We start from the raw sequence: 15,533 nt of genomic DNA on the forward strand, positions 1-15,533 counted from the left end.
TTTGTTTTCTCAAAGTAGTGATGTTCATTATACCTAAAAAATACTCAGTTTGCTGATAGACTTCTCATGCATGGTAGCTTAGTGAATCAACAAGTATTTGCTGCAGAGATGAATAGATACTACACACATGGAAAGGAAAATATAGGTAAAGCGCTTTTCTTGGTTCCATAAAAATATTTACCTCTCATCAGCCTTTGACCAAGTCTGTTGGACTAACTCCCATGTAGGTTTATGCTATAATTCAATTAATAACTTAAAAATTATATTGGTTATTTGAAATAATAAAAACATTTTGGTATAAAACTATTTATAATCTCTGTTTTCAACTGAAAGGCACATGGCTGTATAGAAATGTATAGAGAAACCTAGGGCAACTCTAGTAGCGAAAGCTTATTATATTGATACCAGATAGTAAATAAAAATTTAAAGGGAAAGTGTCTACAAAAATGTACTTGCACATTTAATATTATGCATAAAGTTTCAAAACTGTTAATTGAAATAAAAATTTAAAAACCAATCTATTTTTCAGAAGTAATAATATTTATTCTATTTACCTTTTCTGAAAACAGGTATTAAGAGCACACAATACAAGTCATTACATAATTGTGGACAGCGAAAGAAAACAATCCAGAAAGATAATGTTTTCCCAGGAAAGCAACTTATTAATTCTCCCTAGCCCTAGGATAAACAGAAAGGACATTTCTGCTATATTCTTATTGTTGAAAAATTTTTAATTTTTAATAAATTCACCTTTATACCTAACCCTAAGAGAAATCTACTAAATCTTTATAGATCAAGTTCTCATCATCAGTCTTTCTCCTGCTCCCCCAATCAAGATATTGATTCGATGGTCCTTTGTTGTGTGTATGTCTCTGAATGGGTTCTTCTCAGGTGAAAGGAGCTCTTACCTTCTATACTTACTGCTTTTGGTTCTTCCTATAGGAATGAAGTAAGTTATCTCCCCAAGGGTCCCAACTCCCATGATCCCTGCTCCTGGGGGAGAGGGTTTCTCCCTGAGAAAAGAGCTGGGTGGCTGATCACCCCAGCAACTAGGGCCCCAAGGCCTGAAGACAGATGGTGCAGTGGGAAGAACACTGAGCTGAGAGTCAGGAGGTCTGGCCTCTGATCCTAGATCCACCACCCACCACCTATCTGTGAAGCCACAGGCAAGTCTTTTAGCCTCCCTGAACCTCAGTCTCTTCATCTATAAAATGAAGATGGTAATCTCTCCCCTTGCTACTTCACAAGCTTGTTGTAAGGATCAAATAATGGATATAACACAGCTCTGCATCCACTAAGTGATGTGCGAATAAGAGAGAATGGCTTGGTCACTCACAGCTGAAGGAACTTATGTAAAGTCATTTTCCGGAGCTTAATCTCGAGAGAAGGAGAACATAATCGCTCAAGTTCTTTCTAGATCAACTATGCTATGACTACTTAAGTCTACTTTGATTTTCTGTTCTTTTCTGGTTGCACTGTAGTACACACAACATTTTCCTGTGCTAACTTTTTTTCTAGAGAAATAGAGAAATTAAGCTTTAAACTATGTGAGCAGTGTAGGTAGCTTATATGAATTTCCCACTCTGATTCATAAAGACACCATCCTAATTAAAAAACTTTTCATTTCAAAAACTTTTACATTTGCTTTGTCACATGCACCATAGGGAACATACTTGGATTTTTGTCCTGGTCCATGCCTTGTTCATGGGCTTCCTGCCACTCCCAACAGGTTTCACAGTAAGCTCGTATCTGTTCCAAAAGATGAAGGACTCGGATTTCACGCCTGCCTCTCTTGTCATCAGGCTGTGAGTGAATGATGTTGTGGAGTGCTGCACTGGCCCTGGCCCGAGCCTCTTTACTGCCCCGGGAATTTCCCAACAACACAGAGTCTTTGTCATTGCCATGTAAAAGCTGGATGAGGAGAGGAAGACATCCAGACTGTCGCATGGATATACAGCTGTCTTGGGAGCTAGACATAGCTAGCAAAGTTCGCGACATATCATCCTTATCATGAGTACCAAGCATTGACAACAATGAATACACCATTTCCACCTGTGGGCCAAATGAGTTTAGAAACAAAATTATGACTTTAATAGCCAAAAGCCAACACCAATGAAGTGATGAATGGGGATATTAATTGTAACTCAAACAAAAACAGAAACAAAAACAAAAATCTCTTTCTAGGATGAAGTAATGAGCATCATTTCAAAATCCATATGCTATAATCATTATCACCGTCTTGTTTATAAGTAAATATTAGTAGTGCTAGTATATGGTCATAAGGAGACATAGGTTCTTGCATACCTAAACTGCTATTGTCTGAATCAGTGGGTGATAGTCCGTTATTATAACGAAAGACAATCAACTGATTTCTCTTTCTCTCACATCTCCCCCACCCACCACACATACACACACACACCTACTGACACACACAGAGTAAGAAATGTGGTTTATCTAAAATTCTTTACACAATTAAAAATTTTACTTTTTAAAATCTACAACCATAATCAATAAAGAGAAAATATTTTTTAGCAATTACTATTTACTAAGTACTAGTTCTCAGCAATTGCTAACCCTCACCAGATTATAATATTCTTAAAATTATGATGTCTCCCTTATACATGTAAAAGTATCTTGTCATAAAAAGAATGCCCTGATCATATAGGGATACAAAGTCACTATTCTTATTCAATTTTTTTTTTTGAAGCAGCTGGTAAGCATCATCACTCCCTTACTGTAAACTTAAGAACTGACTCAGAAGCAGACTAGAAACAGGAAACAGCACCCAGTCATCCTGTCCTGTGATCAACAGCAATTTTTTAAAGCAAGAGCTACTGCATAAAAGTTGAGCATCTTATCTATATCTATCTATCATATCTATAAATTAGCGGTTCCAAACCAGGGGCAACTTTAGCCACCTTGAGACTCTTCTGACAATATCTTGGAGAAATTTTTGGCCATCACACTTTGGGAGGAAACACTTTGGGCCTTCAGTGGGTGAAGACCAGGGATGCTGCTAAACACCCTACAATGCAATGAGGAATTATCCAGCCAATAATGCTGAGGCTGAGAAATTGTACTCTAAATGTGTATACACACTACTCTTAGATTTATAAGTTTTATTAGGAAGGCAGTACAGGATTGCCTTCCTAATGGGAAGAAAAAAAAAGGCTTTCAAATTCTGACTCCACTATTTGCAAGTGAGCTGTGTGACACAACCAAGTTATCTGAGTTCTCTGAGGTCCAGCTGTCTCAGTTGCAAAATGGAATAATTTACCTAATAGGGTTTTCTTTGTGAAGATTAAATAAAGTAACACATGTATAGGACAGTAACTGGCATTCAAAAATGTAGTCAGGTCTTAATATCATCGTGCATAAATCACTCCAAAAGGAAATGGTATTCAAGCTGCCAGTTTTCAAGTAACAGAACTCTTAAATATTAAAGGTTTTCTTTATAGTAAAAACTACTCATTGATGTTGGACAGATTGGGGTGGAATTCTAATTTAATTACCATCTTTTTGGCTTCAGTATTCTCATTCAAAAGAGGGGCAAGAGTAATACATTCAAAGGGTTTCTGAAGAAATCAGAGATAATAAACGTACAACTCTTAGCAGTTACTGGCATACTAAGTAGTATCCTAAGCAGTAACTGTTGTGAGTTACTAAAAGGATTAAGCTTTATATTAATAATATCACTGCTACTCTAAAATTCGTTTCTTAAATCGACATTTGTCACGTAATGCTTTTCCTCAGAGCCATTACTAAAGTAAAGAAAGAGTATGTAGAATATGCTATGAAAACAAGGAAGTATTTAGACGTAATGGAAAATATACTGTTTAAAAAACAGTCCCTGTGCTCCAAATGTACTGATTCAAAGGAGGCAGACAGACTGCATGGGTAGGCAAGAGGGCCCTGGAAATCAGAAAACGTTTTGTAAAGAAGGAAAGCCCAAGAAGAGTTCTGAAGGCTGGCGAGGACTCCTGACGGTCATCTTGCAGTGGGGTGGGAAGTGAAGGGGTTAGAAAGTAATGGGAGGGGAGGGCTTGGGGCAGCAAGCCAGCTTCTGGGCTGGACCTTAGGATACTTGCAGAGAACTGGCTGTCATTTCTTTAAGAGACTATTATGATGGAAACAAAAGAATTCTTTAGCTAAATTTAAAAGAAGAATGAAGAATGTTTTAATAAAGTACTCAGAGTTCTAGCAACAAGACTTTATAATCTATTACCTTGGTTCCCAGATGACTCGTCAGCCTTCGAGGAGCAGAATGTGTGCTACTAGAACTCAAAACACTGGCTGTTTCATGATCTATTCGTGTAGTTGAACCCTAGAAATTAAGCAAATTATAGACAGTATAATTTATATTATAGATATATGTAGCTAGCTTCATGTTAAGATACTCCAAATGAACTGTCATTAGGGTAAATAGCTAAATATACCATTAAAGTGTGAACATTTATAACTGCTCAAAATGAGTATTTTTATATATAAACGAGTAGAATTTAGAGAAACACTGAAGGAAAAAAAAAACTGTTGCAAAAGACAAAGTACCAAACACTGAAGAAATTCTAAGAGTAATATTCTTTCCCAAATCAAAAGGCATGAAACCACATTCAGTTAAATATAAATTGGTTGGTAGAAAGCTCCACTGAGTAATGAAATGCTCTGAATTAGCACAAAACTAATTGAATTGGGTACACTCCAAGTTCTCCAGGAGCTGAGAGCAGAGAGAAGACTGCTTGAAACTTCTATTGGAGAAAGACATGAAAAAATAAATAACTGCACTGAGATGTCTAAAGGGACTAATATGGGGAACAAGTTAGAAGTTAATATAGGCAGAACACTCTTTGACATAAATAGTAGCAATATTTTTTTGGATCTGTCTCCTAAGACAAAAGAAATAAAAGTAAAAATAAACAAATGGAACCCAACTAAACTTAAAAGCTGCTGCGTGGCAATGGAAACCACAGACACAACAAAAAGACAAACTAGAGAATGGGAGAAAATATTTGCAAATGATGTGAGCAACAAGGAATTAAAATCCAAAGTATTTAAATAGCTTATAAGACTCAATATCAAAAAAACAAAAAACCCAATCAAAAAATGTGCAGAAGACCTGAATAGACATTTCTCCAAAGAAGACATACAGGCACAAGAAAAGATGCTCAATATCACCATTTATTACAGAAATACAAATTGAAACGAGATACCATTCTCATAGCTGCCAGAATGGCTATTATTAAAAAAAAAGTTTTAAGAGAAAAATACATTTATAAATAAAACTGTAGGAAAAAACTCTAAATGTGAAACTCACTTAACTGTATATTTAAAATAGGTACATTTTACTGTATGTTACTCTTTACTCAATAAAGTTTATTTTTAAGAATCATAAGTTGAGAGGTCTTTTTTATGTCTCCTCAGATAAAAGGATGAAGACCTACCTATTCATACACACACTGGGAAATCTAGGGTTAGATTAAGGAAACTAGCAGAGTCCCAGACAGGCTAGCCTTTCTGGACTCCACTCCTTCTGCAGGTCTGGATGCTTTATGTTGATTAATCTTCTAGGGTTATTTCTCAATTAGAAGCAGCAGGGTAGCACCCTCTGGGCAGGAGAAGGGGCAGAACAGACAGACATCTCCTTCCACTGTCACCAGCTACCGTATGCTTCTGAAACAGTATTTCAGTTCACATACATGCAAACAACAAACATTTACTGAGCTCCTGCTCCTTTCTTCAGTTCAGTTCAGTTCAGTTGCTCAATCATGTCTGACTCTCTGCAACCCTGTGGACTGTGGCACGCCAGGCCTCCCTGTCCATCACCAACTCCCAGAGCTGGCTCAAACTCACGTTCTCAGTGATGCCATCCAACCATCTCATCCTCTGTCGTCCCCTTCTCCTCCTGCCCTCAATCTTTCCCAGCATCAGGGTCTTTTCAAATGAGTCAGTTCTTCGCATCAGGTGGCCGAAGTATTGGAGTTTCAGCTTCAGCATCAGTCCTTCCAATGAATATTCAGGACTGATTTCCTTTAGGATAGACTGGTTTGATTTCCTTGCAGTCCAAGGGACTCTCAAGAGTCTTCTCCAACACCACAGTTCTAAAGCATCAATTCTTCAATGCTCTGCTTTCTTTATAGTCCAACTCTCACATCCATACATGACTACTGGAAAAACCATAGCTTTGACTAGACGGACGTTTGCTGGCAAAGCAATGTCTCTGCTTTTTAATATGCTGTCTAGGTTGGTCATAGCTTTTCTTCCAAGGAGCAAGGGTCTTTTAATTTCATGGCTGCAGTCAACATCTGCAATGATTTTGGACCCCTCCAAAATAAAGTCTCTCACTGTCTCCATTGTTTCCCCATCTTTTTGCCATGAAGTGATGGGACCGGATGCCATGATCTTAGTTTTCTGAATGTTGGGAGTTTTAAGCCAACTTTTTCACTTTCCTCTTTCATCAAGAGGCTCTTTAGTTCTTCTTCGCTTTCTGCCGTAAGGGTGGTGTCAGCTGCATATCTGAGGTTATTGATATTTCTCCCAGCAATCTTGATTCCAGCTTGTGCTTTATCCAGCCCAGCATTTCTCATGATGTACTCTGCATATAAGTTAAATAAGCAGGGTGACAATATACAGCCTTGACGTACTCCTTTCCTGATTTTGAACCAGTCTGTTGTTCCACGTCCAGTTCTAACTGTTGCTTCTTGACCTATATACAGATTTCTCAGGAGGCAGGTCAGGTGGTCTGGTTATTCCCATCTTTCAGAATTTTCCACAGTTTGTTGTGACCCACACAGTCAAAGGCTTTGGTGTGGTCAATAAAGCAGAAGTAGATGTTTTTCTGGAACTCTCTTGCTTTTTCGATGATGGAATGGATGTTGGCAATTTGATCTCTGGTTCCCCTGCCTTTTCTAAATCCAGCTTGAACATCTGGAAGTTCACGGTTCATGTCCTGTTGAAGACTGGCTTGGAGAATTTTGACCATTACTTTGCTAGCATGTGAGATGAGTACCGTTGTGCGGTAGTTTGAGCATTCTTTGGCATTGTCTTTCTTAGGGATTGAAATGAAAACTGAACTTTTCCAGTCCTGTTTGGCCACTGCTGAGTTTTCCAAATTTGCTCGCATATTGAGTGTAGCACTTTCACAGCATCATCTTTTAGGATTTGAAATAGCTCAACTGGAATTCCATCACCTCCACTAGCTTTGTTCGTAGTGATGTTTCCTAAGGTCCACTTGACTTCTCATTCCAGGATGTCTGGCTCTAGGTGAGTGATCACACCATTGTGGTTATCTGGGTCAGGAAGATCTTTTTTGTATAGTTCTTCTGTGTATTTTTGCCACCTATTCTTAGTATCTTCTGCTTCTGTTACGTCCATACCATTTCTGTCCTTTCTTGGTGCAATGCTAGTCTCTAGGAACATAAGTGAATAAAACATCCACACCCTCATTGCATAACGAGTCTAGACAGGTTGCTCAACATGTAAATGCACAGTGCTTTGACAGAGCCCAGGTGTGCGCATAGGAATGGCGTGTACTCAGTTCGGGAAAGTGTTGTCTAATTTTGAACGACAAAGAGGTGTTTAGTTAAAAAAGAGGAAGGTTAGCTACATGGCAGCTCAGATGAGGCAGAGGCTATAAGCGCAGGTCAGAAAGAATGTGTGTGTGTGTGAGAGAGAGAGAGAGAGAGAGAAACTGACGGACTGACTTGGAGATTAAGAGCTTCTTCTAATCACATTAACGAAGATGGAGTTGAGGGACCAAGACTCAAAATAAAGAAAGCAGGTGGGAGGCTTTTAAGGAAATTTTGGCAAAGGGCTGCTTTTGATCTATAGGAGGTAATGAATGACTCCTTATCCTGAAGCAAGCATACTGGCTTTAAGGATATCTAAAACTTGGACTGTTTCTGGTAGTGAGGATGTAACACAACCTGTAAGGATCCTCATCTTCTAGAATTCACCACCTTATGAACTAGCCCTGTGTTTAAGTGTGGGCTAGATTTAGTAAAAGGCTTTTAGTGAACAGACTGCTGTAGATACGATGAGAAGTCACTTTCAAGATAAGTTTACAAAGACTGTGGCTTCCCATCGTGGACACCCTCTCTTGTTCTTCTCTGAGGGATGCCAGATATTACACTGTGAACTGCTCTTTGTAGAGGCCTTGGTGGCAAGAAATGATACTACGGGCCAACAGGTGGAGACCTGAGGCCTGATAACAGTCATATGGTGAGTTTAGAAGCAGATCCTCCCCTCATCAAATCTTGAAATGACTGTGGCCCCAGCCAACATGGTGACCGCAGCCTATGAGAGTCCCTGAACCAGAGGCACTCAGCTAAGCTGCACCAGGATTCCTGACCTACAGAGACAATAAATGGTTGCCGATTTAAGCTGCTAAATTTGTCAGGCAGCAATAGATAACTAATATATTGTTTGAAACAGAAGAGAAACAAGAGGTTATATTATGAAGCAAGGAAAAACCCATGTCTACGTTGAAACATGTTCTGACATTCATTTCAGTGTAGACATCAAATCACCTTTAAGCTTCAGACTTAGTATCTTTCTAAACAGATCCTTGATTTTGGGACACTCTCCACTCTACTCTCCCAAACTCTCTGGCTAGAAACCCAGATGGATTTATTATAAGGAGATTCCAAGAGAACATTCCCATACCCATACTACCTGTAAGCCAGAACTCGAGTCCTGAGAATCTTTCCTGGGCCTTTTTATTATGATTAAGTCTGCACCAACATCCTTCAGAGGGACCAGAGAAGCAGTAACCTGTAAAAAATGGTTATTGTTGTTCAGTGGCTAAGTCACGTCTGACTCTTTGTGACCCATGGACTGCAGCATGCCAGGCTTCCCTGTACTTCACTATCTCCTGGAGTTTACTCAAACTCATGTCCTTTGAGTTGGTGATGCCATCCAACATCTCATCCTCCTTCGCCCCCTTCTCCTCTTGCCCTCAATCTTTCCCAGCATCAGGGTCTTTTTCAATGACTCGCCTCTTTGCATCAGGTGGCCAAAGTATTGGAGCTTCCGGATCAGTTCTTCCAATGAATATTCAGGGTTGATTTCATTTATGATTGACTGGTTTGATCTCCCTGTAGTCCACAGGACTCTCAAGAGTCCTCTCCAACACCACAGTTCAAAAGCATCAATTCTTCAGTGCTCAGCCTTCTTTACGGTCCAACTCTCACATCCATACATGACTACTAGAAAAACCATAGCTTTGACTAGATGGACCTTTGTTGGCAAAGTGATGGCTCTGCTTTTTAATATGCTGTCTAGGTTGGTCATAGCTTTTCTTCCAAGGAGCAAGTGTCTTTTAATTTCATGGCTGCAGTCACCATCCACAGTGATTTTGGAGCCCAAGAAAATAACATCTGCCACTGTTTCCACTTTCCCCCCATCTATTTGCCATGAAATGACAAGACAGGATGCCATGATCTTTATTTTTTGAATGTTGAATTTTAAGCCAGCTTTTTCACTCTCCTCTTTCACCCTCATCAAGCGGTTCTTTAGTTCCTCTTCACTTTTTGCCACTAGAGTGGTATCATTTGCATATCTGAGGTTGCTGATATTCCTTCCAACAATCTTGATTCCAGCTTGTGAGTCTTCTAGCCTGGGATTTCACATGATGTACTCTGCATATAAGTTAAATAAGCAGGGTGACAATACACAGCCTTGATGTACTGCTTTCCAGATTTTGAGCCAGTCTGTTGTTCCACGTCTGGTTCTAACTGTTGCTTCTGACCTGCACCTCCTTTTCGCACACACTAGAATCAAGCACCTCTCTATTCACTGGTCCTCCTCTACCCACCCTTCAATACCCGCTGCCATCACTGCACTCAAATGTGTGCCGAGGGGCCCAAGAAGGACTATGCCTGGCAGCTCAATCAGCACAGCTGGGACACGGCCAATTTCAACTACATCTGCTGAGTACAAACCTCTCTTCTATCATGCTCACTTTAGGAAGTGACTCAAAAGTCGTATTTTTCTGAGAAAACGAACAAAGTGACTCTAAAAAGTTCTTCATAGAGGTAGCAACAGTCTCCAACTCACTGTGAAACTGTGTAAGAGGGGGAAGAAGCAAAAGAAGCAAGCACCCTCCTCACCTTGCCTTTTTTCATACAGATGGTACATGGAAGTGGTCCAACAGCAGATAAGGAGAAGTTTCTCTTTATTAAAGTCCTACAGCTAATTCTATAACCCTTAGTGAATTAGTGAACCTAGACATTAAGTATAAATGCTGCTAATATCACAAAAAGAGAGCCCACCAGACGTTACGTGCTTCCTGGTGGAAGACCACTATGCTACCTATGAAAGTCCCGGCCATAGAATCAGGGCCTGAGACCAAATCTGATCACATCTCTAGACCGAAATACCAATTTACAGGGAATACAGAAGACAAACAGAGAGGTCAAACTTCACCATGCAGATGTTCCTAGCAAAATTCAGACTATGGAAAACTTGAGAAGACAAATAACTTTGGTTATTCAACAAATATATAGCAAAAATCTAAGAGACAAAGAAACCTATAGATTAAAAGACACTTTTAATCTTTTAACCAATCTCTGTGCATGAACTTTATCTGGCCCTTGTATCAAATAAATTTAAAAATTATGACGTTTATGAAACAACTGCAAATTTGAATACTGACTAGTTATCTGATGCTACCGAGGAATTACTGTTAGTTTCTGTGGGAGCGTAATAATGGCACAATAGTTATGTATGCTATAGGTGTCCTCTGTCCACAGGATTGCTTTAGCAATTCTGGGCCTTTTGTGGTTCCATATAAATTTTAGTATTATTTGTTCTAGTTCTGTGAAAAATGTCATAGGCATTTTGACAGGAATTGCATTAAATCTGCAGACTGCTTTGGGACTTCAGACAATACTACTAAGCCACAGTAATCAAAACAGCATGGTACTTGTACAAAAACATGACAGACCAAAAGTGCAGCATAAAGAGCCCAGAACTAAACCCACATACCTACAGTCAGTTAATCCTTGACAAAGGAGGTAAGAACACACAATGGAGAAAAGAAGGTCTTTTCAGCAAGTGACACTAGGAAAGCAGGACAGCTACATGTAAATCAATGATGTTAGAACACACCCTCACACCATAAACAAACAAGCCAAAAAAACCCCTCTCAAATTGTTTTAAAGACCTATATATAAGACATGATACCATAAAACTTCTGGAAGAAAACATAGGCAAAATAGTCTCATAGTCTCAAATTACAGCAATATTTTCTTAGATCAGTCTCCCAAGGGAAAACAAATAAAAGCAAAAATAAACAAATGGGACCTAGTCAAACTTAAAAGATTTTCTACCGTAAAGAAAACTATCAACAAAACAGAAACACAGCTCACAGACTGGGAGAAAATATTTGCAAGTGATGTGACTGACAGTCAATATCCAAAATGTACAAACAGCTCATACAACTCAGTATCAAAAACAAATAAATAAATAAAAACAACAAAATCAGAGGATGGACAGAAGACCTAAACAGACATTCCTTCAAAAAAGACATACAGATAGCCAACAAATCGTGAAAAGACGCTCAACATCACTGATTACTGAGAAATTCAAATTAAAAATGGCCACCATCAAAACAAAAAGTCTGCAGAGAATGTGGAGAAAAGGAAACCCTCCTACACTGTTAGTGGGAATATAAACTGGTACAAGCACAATGAAAAACAGTATGGAGGTTTCTTAAAAAACTAAAAATAGAGTTACCACATGATCCAGCAACCTCACTCTTGGGCATAAATCCAAAAAAGATGAAAACTCTAATCTGAAAAGATAAATGCACCCCAATGTTCACAGCAACATATGTACAATAACCAAGACACGGAAAGAACCCAAGTACCCATCAACAGATGATGGTTTAAGAAGATACAGTGGTCTAAGAAGTCATGAAAAAGAATGAAATATTGCCACTTGCAATAACATGGATGGAGCTAGAGAATGTCATACTAAGTGAGGGAAGTCAGATAAAGACAGATATTATATGATATCACTTATATGTGGAATCTATAAAATAATACAAATATATCTATGTACAAAACAGAAACGGACTCACAGACACAGAAAACAAACTTATGGTTACCACAGGGGACAGGGAAGGACAAATTAAAGGTATGGGATTAACAAATACAAATAATCCAAAAAATATGTATATATTACTGAATCACTTTGCTGTAGAGCTAAAACTAACACAATAATGTAAATCAATTGTATTTAAATTTAAAAGAAAGTATTCTTAGACACAGAAAACAAACTTAGGGTTATCAAAGGGGAAATGGGAGGAGGGATAAATTAGGAGTATGTGATTAACAGATATATACACTTTGATATATATAAAATAAACAACAAGGATTTACTTTATAGTATGTGCATGTGTGCATGCTAAGTCGCTTCAGTCATGTCCAACTCTTTGCGACCCTATGGACCATAGCCTGCCGGGCTCCTCTGTCCATGGGATTCTTTAGGCAACAACACCAAAGTGGGTTGCCACACCCTTCTCCAGGGGATTGTCCCAACCCAGGGATCAAACCTGCGTCTCTAACGTCTCTTGCACTGGCAGGCAAGTTCTTTACCACTAGCACCACCTGGGAAGCCCTAGGGAATTATATTCAATATCTTGTAATAACCTAAAATGGAAAAGAATTGGAAAAATACAATATAACTGAATCACTCTGCTGTATACCTGAAACTAACAATATTATGAATCAACCACATTTCAATTAAAAAAATGTTATATTCTGGAAATATACAGTGAAATACTTAAGCAAAAAATGATGATGTCTGGGATCTTTTCCAAAAATAAAATCAGAGGACAAAGTGTATAGGGTACATGGAGATTACTATATTACTCTGTTTGCCTCTGTATATATTTGAAATTTTAGCTAGAAATAAATTATATGAGCTAGATCCCTACTTGCTTAGTATATAACTTTATGTGTAATTCATTTATGAATCGATTCTTAGCTTTTCCATTTAATGTTTAGAACCAGATCTCTAGTGATACAACCAGTAAGCAGTGATGAAGTTCAAACAAGAGTGGGAAAGGGATGAAATGGTAGGAGAACCTTTTCCATTGCCAATAAAATGTTTTTAAACCTATTATGGAAAATTTCAAATATGGTGGTGGTTTAGTCGCTAAAGTAGCTAAAATTTCAAATATATACAAGAGGGTGATTTACTTGTGAAAGATCATCCTGGCAGAGTGGCTGTGGGCAGGAAGGCAGGCAAGGTACAGTGAGCTTCCTTCCACACAGCGGTAGAGAGAAGGGCACTAGGGTAGGAGCTTTGATGGATCATCTTACTGAGATCCCGAGAAAGTCAGAGAGAGTATTTTCATTTTTGTTAGTGTTAATTGTTTTTGTCTCTGGAGCAAATAACTAAAGAACAAACCCCAAGAGTCTGTCATGTGTCAATCCTATTAAGACAGATAAAGGGATTCTGGCATAACTAAATCACAGTGTCACAGACACCACTTATCTACATTAGGATCTGGGAGTCGCTGCAGTGTCATTAATGTGATCTTGGTTTTTGTCTTCTAAGTTTGTTATGATTTTATGGCACACTAAAGTCTTACATTTTTAGATGAAAGCTACCGTTCTTTTATGGTTTCCTACTCACTTCGTGATTATAAAAATTCTATCCCCATTTTCTTACCTTTTAATATTTTTAATAGTTTTCATTTGGGGGACTTCCCTGGTGGTTCAGTGATTTAAGAATCTGCCTTCTAATGCACGGGATGTGAGTTTGACCCCTGGTCTGGGAACTAAGGTCCCACGTGCTGCAAGGCAACTAAGCCCGAGGGCCACAGCTACTGGGCCAGCACAGCAACAGAAGATCCCGCACAGCGCAGCAAAGGTCTCACGTGCCACGACTAAGACACGACACAGGCAAATGAGTAAATTGTTTTTTAAAGTTCTCATTTTTGACATTAAATCTAATATATTTAGAGTTAAATTTTGATGTAAGAAGTGACAAGAATTCAAAAAAAAAAATATCCAGCTTATTGGCTAGGTGAGGCTTTGAAGATATAATAATTGAAATATGACCCAAAGCATTAATAGTGGGTCTTAATCCTAAAGCAAAAAAAAAAAAAATGTTTTTGTCAAGAAGACAGAACTTCTTTCTACATATGTGTAGGAACACATGATATTCCCAAAGAATTCCCTAAATAATAGACAAAGAACCTGAATGTACTATTTAAATATAATTTCTTTTGCCCTAATTTACCCATCTGTAGAGTATTACCCAGTACAATGTGGACCAGTAATATTAAAATGAAGTATATTTTTGTTTAAACGTGATAAATTTAAATATTAAGTATGAGACATTTTAAGCTTTAAATTTTAATGAACTAATAGAACCATGTTCTTTCTAAATAAATAGTATCATTAAAAGTAACCTATAGACACTAAAGGAATATTTTATCAACAGTAAGAAAATCTCCTTAAAATCAACTTAGTTGAAACTACATTTTAAAAAATCATTCATTTAAAACATAAAATATTGCTTGAAAAAATGTGGAGGATACAGAACACTCCAAGGAAAAATACTGTCATATCAGGATGCATTCCAATCAAACTCTAATGGAAAACTGATGGCAGCACAACAAGATAATGTTCTACCTTAAAAAAAATTATCTTCCACAATTTTGCTAAAGATGATAATAGTAAATATGACTAGGGTATGTATTTACTTTTTAAATGGGCATTAGAATCATTTATTTCAATGCTGGGTTTATATAATCTTGAAATACAACTGAAGATGAGAATATTAACTCTTTATGATTAAAAAAACCCATAAAAATGTCTTATAAAGAATGCCACAGAGAAAGAGCAAATCTATTCGATGCATGCAATAATAACTAGGTCAAATCACATATGACCAAAATGCAGCTCAGTATTTATTTTTCAAAGAAACTCTACTCACATTAATCATTTTAGGCTAAAACAGAGACACATAATTTAGAGCTATAAAATATACTTGGAAATTTTGAAAGCATCATTGTTAAATATAATAAAGAAAAATGACATAGCATTTTAGTACTGAATTCTTCTGGAGATATCCATTTAGGACTAAGGAAACAGATAAGATTTACAGATTGTTGTGAGAATCATCTCACTCAGTATTTCTTTTTAAATATTTAAATAGTTAACTAGAAAAAAAATTAATAGAATAATTTATTTACCTGACCGCTACCCGAGGTTGCCATGTTGATTTCTGCCACTCCTTGACCTTCATTCTGCCGTTCAGCTTCATGTGAGCCCGCTTCATGCTTGCTCTGAGATGACCTCTGTTAATATGGAGTTAACATCAGTACATACAAAAATGGTGCATGCTTTCTTAGCCCACAGCTTTCCTTCTTTCTTGCTTTAAAGCTCTGAATGCATATATAAATACAGGTTTACAAAAGCATGGAACTGCACTTCATACTTCATAACCTCCAGCAGGGTTGTCAGTTGACTATTTCGGTAAAAGGAAAGTGAAGTGTGTCCCTCGAGCAATAGAGCCGCACA

The 15,533-nt window shown here is 37.8% G+C and overlaps 1 protein-coding gene across 12 annotated transcripts in view; it reads right to left on the reverse strand.

The window, feature by feature from the left end:
- APC (APC regulator of WNT signaling pathway) overlaps positions 1 to 15,533 on the reverse strand; it is a 131,903-nt gene that overhangs the window by 22,296 nt on the left and 94,074 nt on the right. For 8 of the 12 annotated variants that reach the window (XM_070796617.1, XM_019968008.2, XM_019968009.2 and 5 more), the window contains 3 exons: positions 15,206 to 15,310; positions 4,226 to 4,324; positions 1,674 to 2,052 (listed from right to left, as the gene is read on the reverse strand). In XM_070796617.1, the coding sequence (XP_070652718.1) occupies positions 1,674 to 2,052; positions 4,226 to 4,324; positions 15,206 to 15,310 (583 nt within the window). The remainder of the gene's footprint in view (positions 1 to 1,673; positions 2,053 to 4,225; positions 4,325 to 15,205; positions 15,311 to 15,533) is intronic. The other 4 variants (XM_070796622.1, XM_019968011.2, XM_019968012.2 and 1 more) reach the window with 1 other exon arrangement.

Source organism: Bos indicus, chromosome 10, assembly GCF_029378745.1.
Source record: "Bos indicus isolate NIAB-ARS_2022 breed Sahiwal x Tharparkar chromosome 10, NIAB-ARS_B.indTharparkar_mat_pri_1.0, whole genome shotgun sequence".
NCBI lineage: Eukaryota > Metazoa > Chordata > Mammalia > Artiodactyla > Bovidae > Bos > Bos indicus.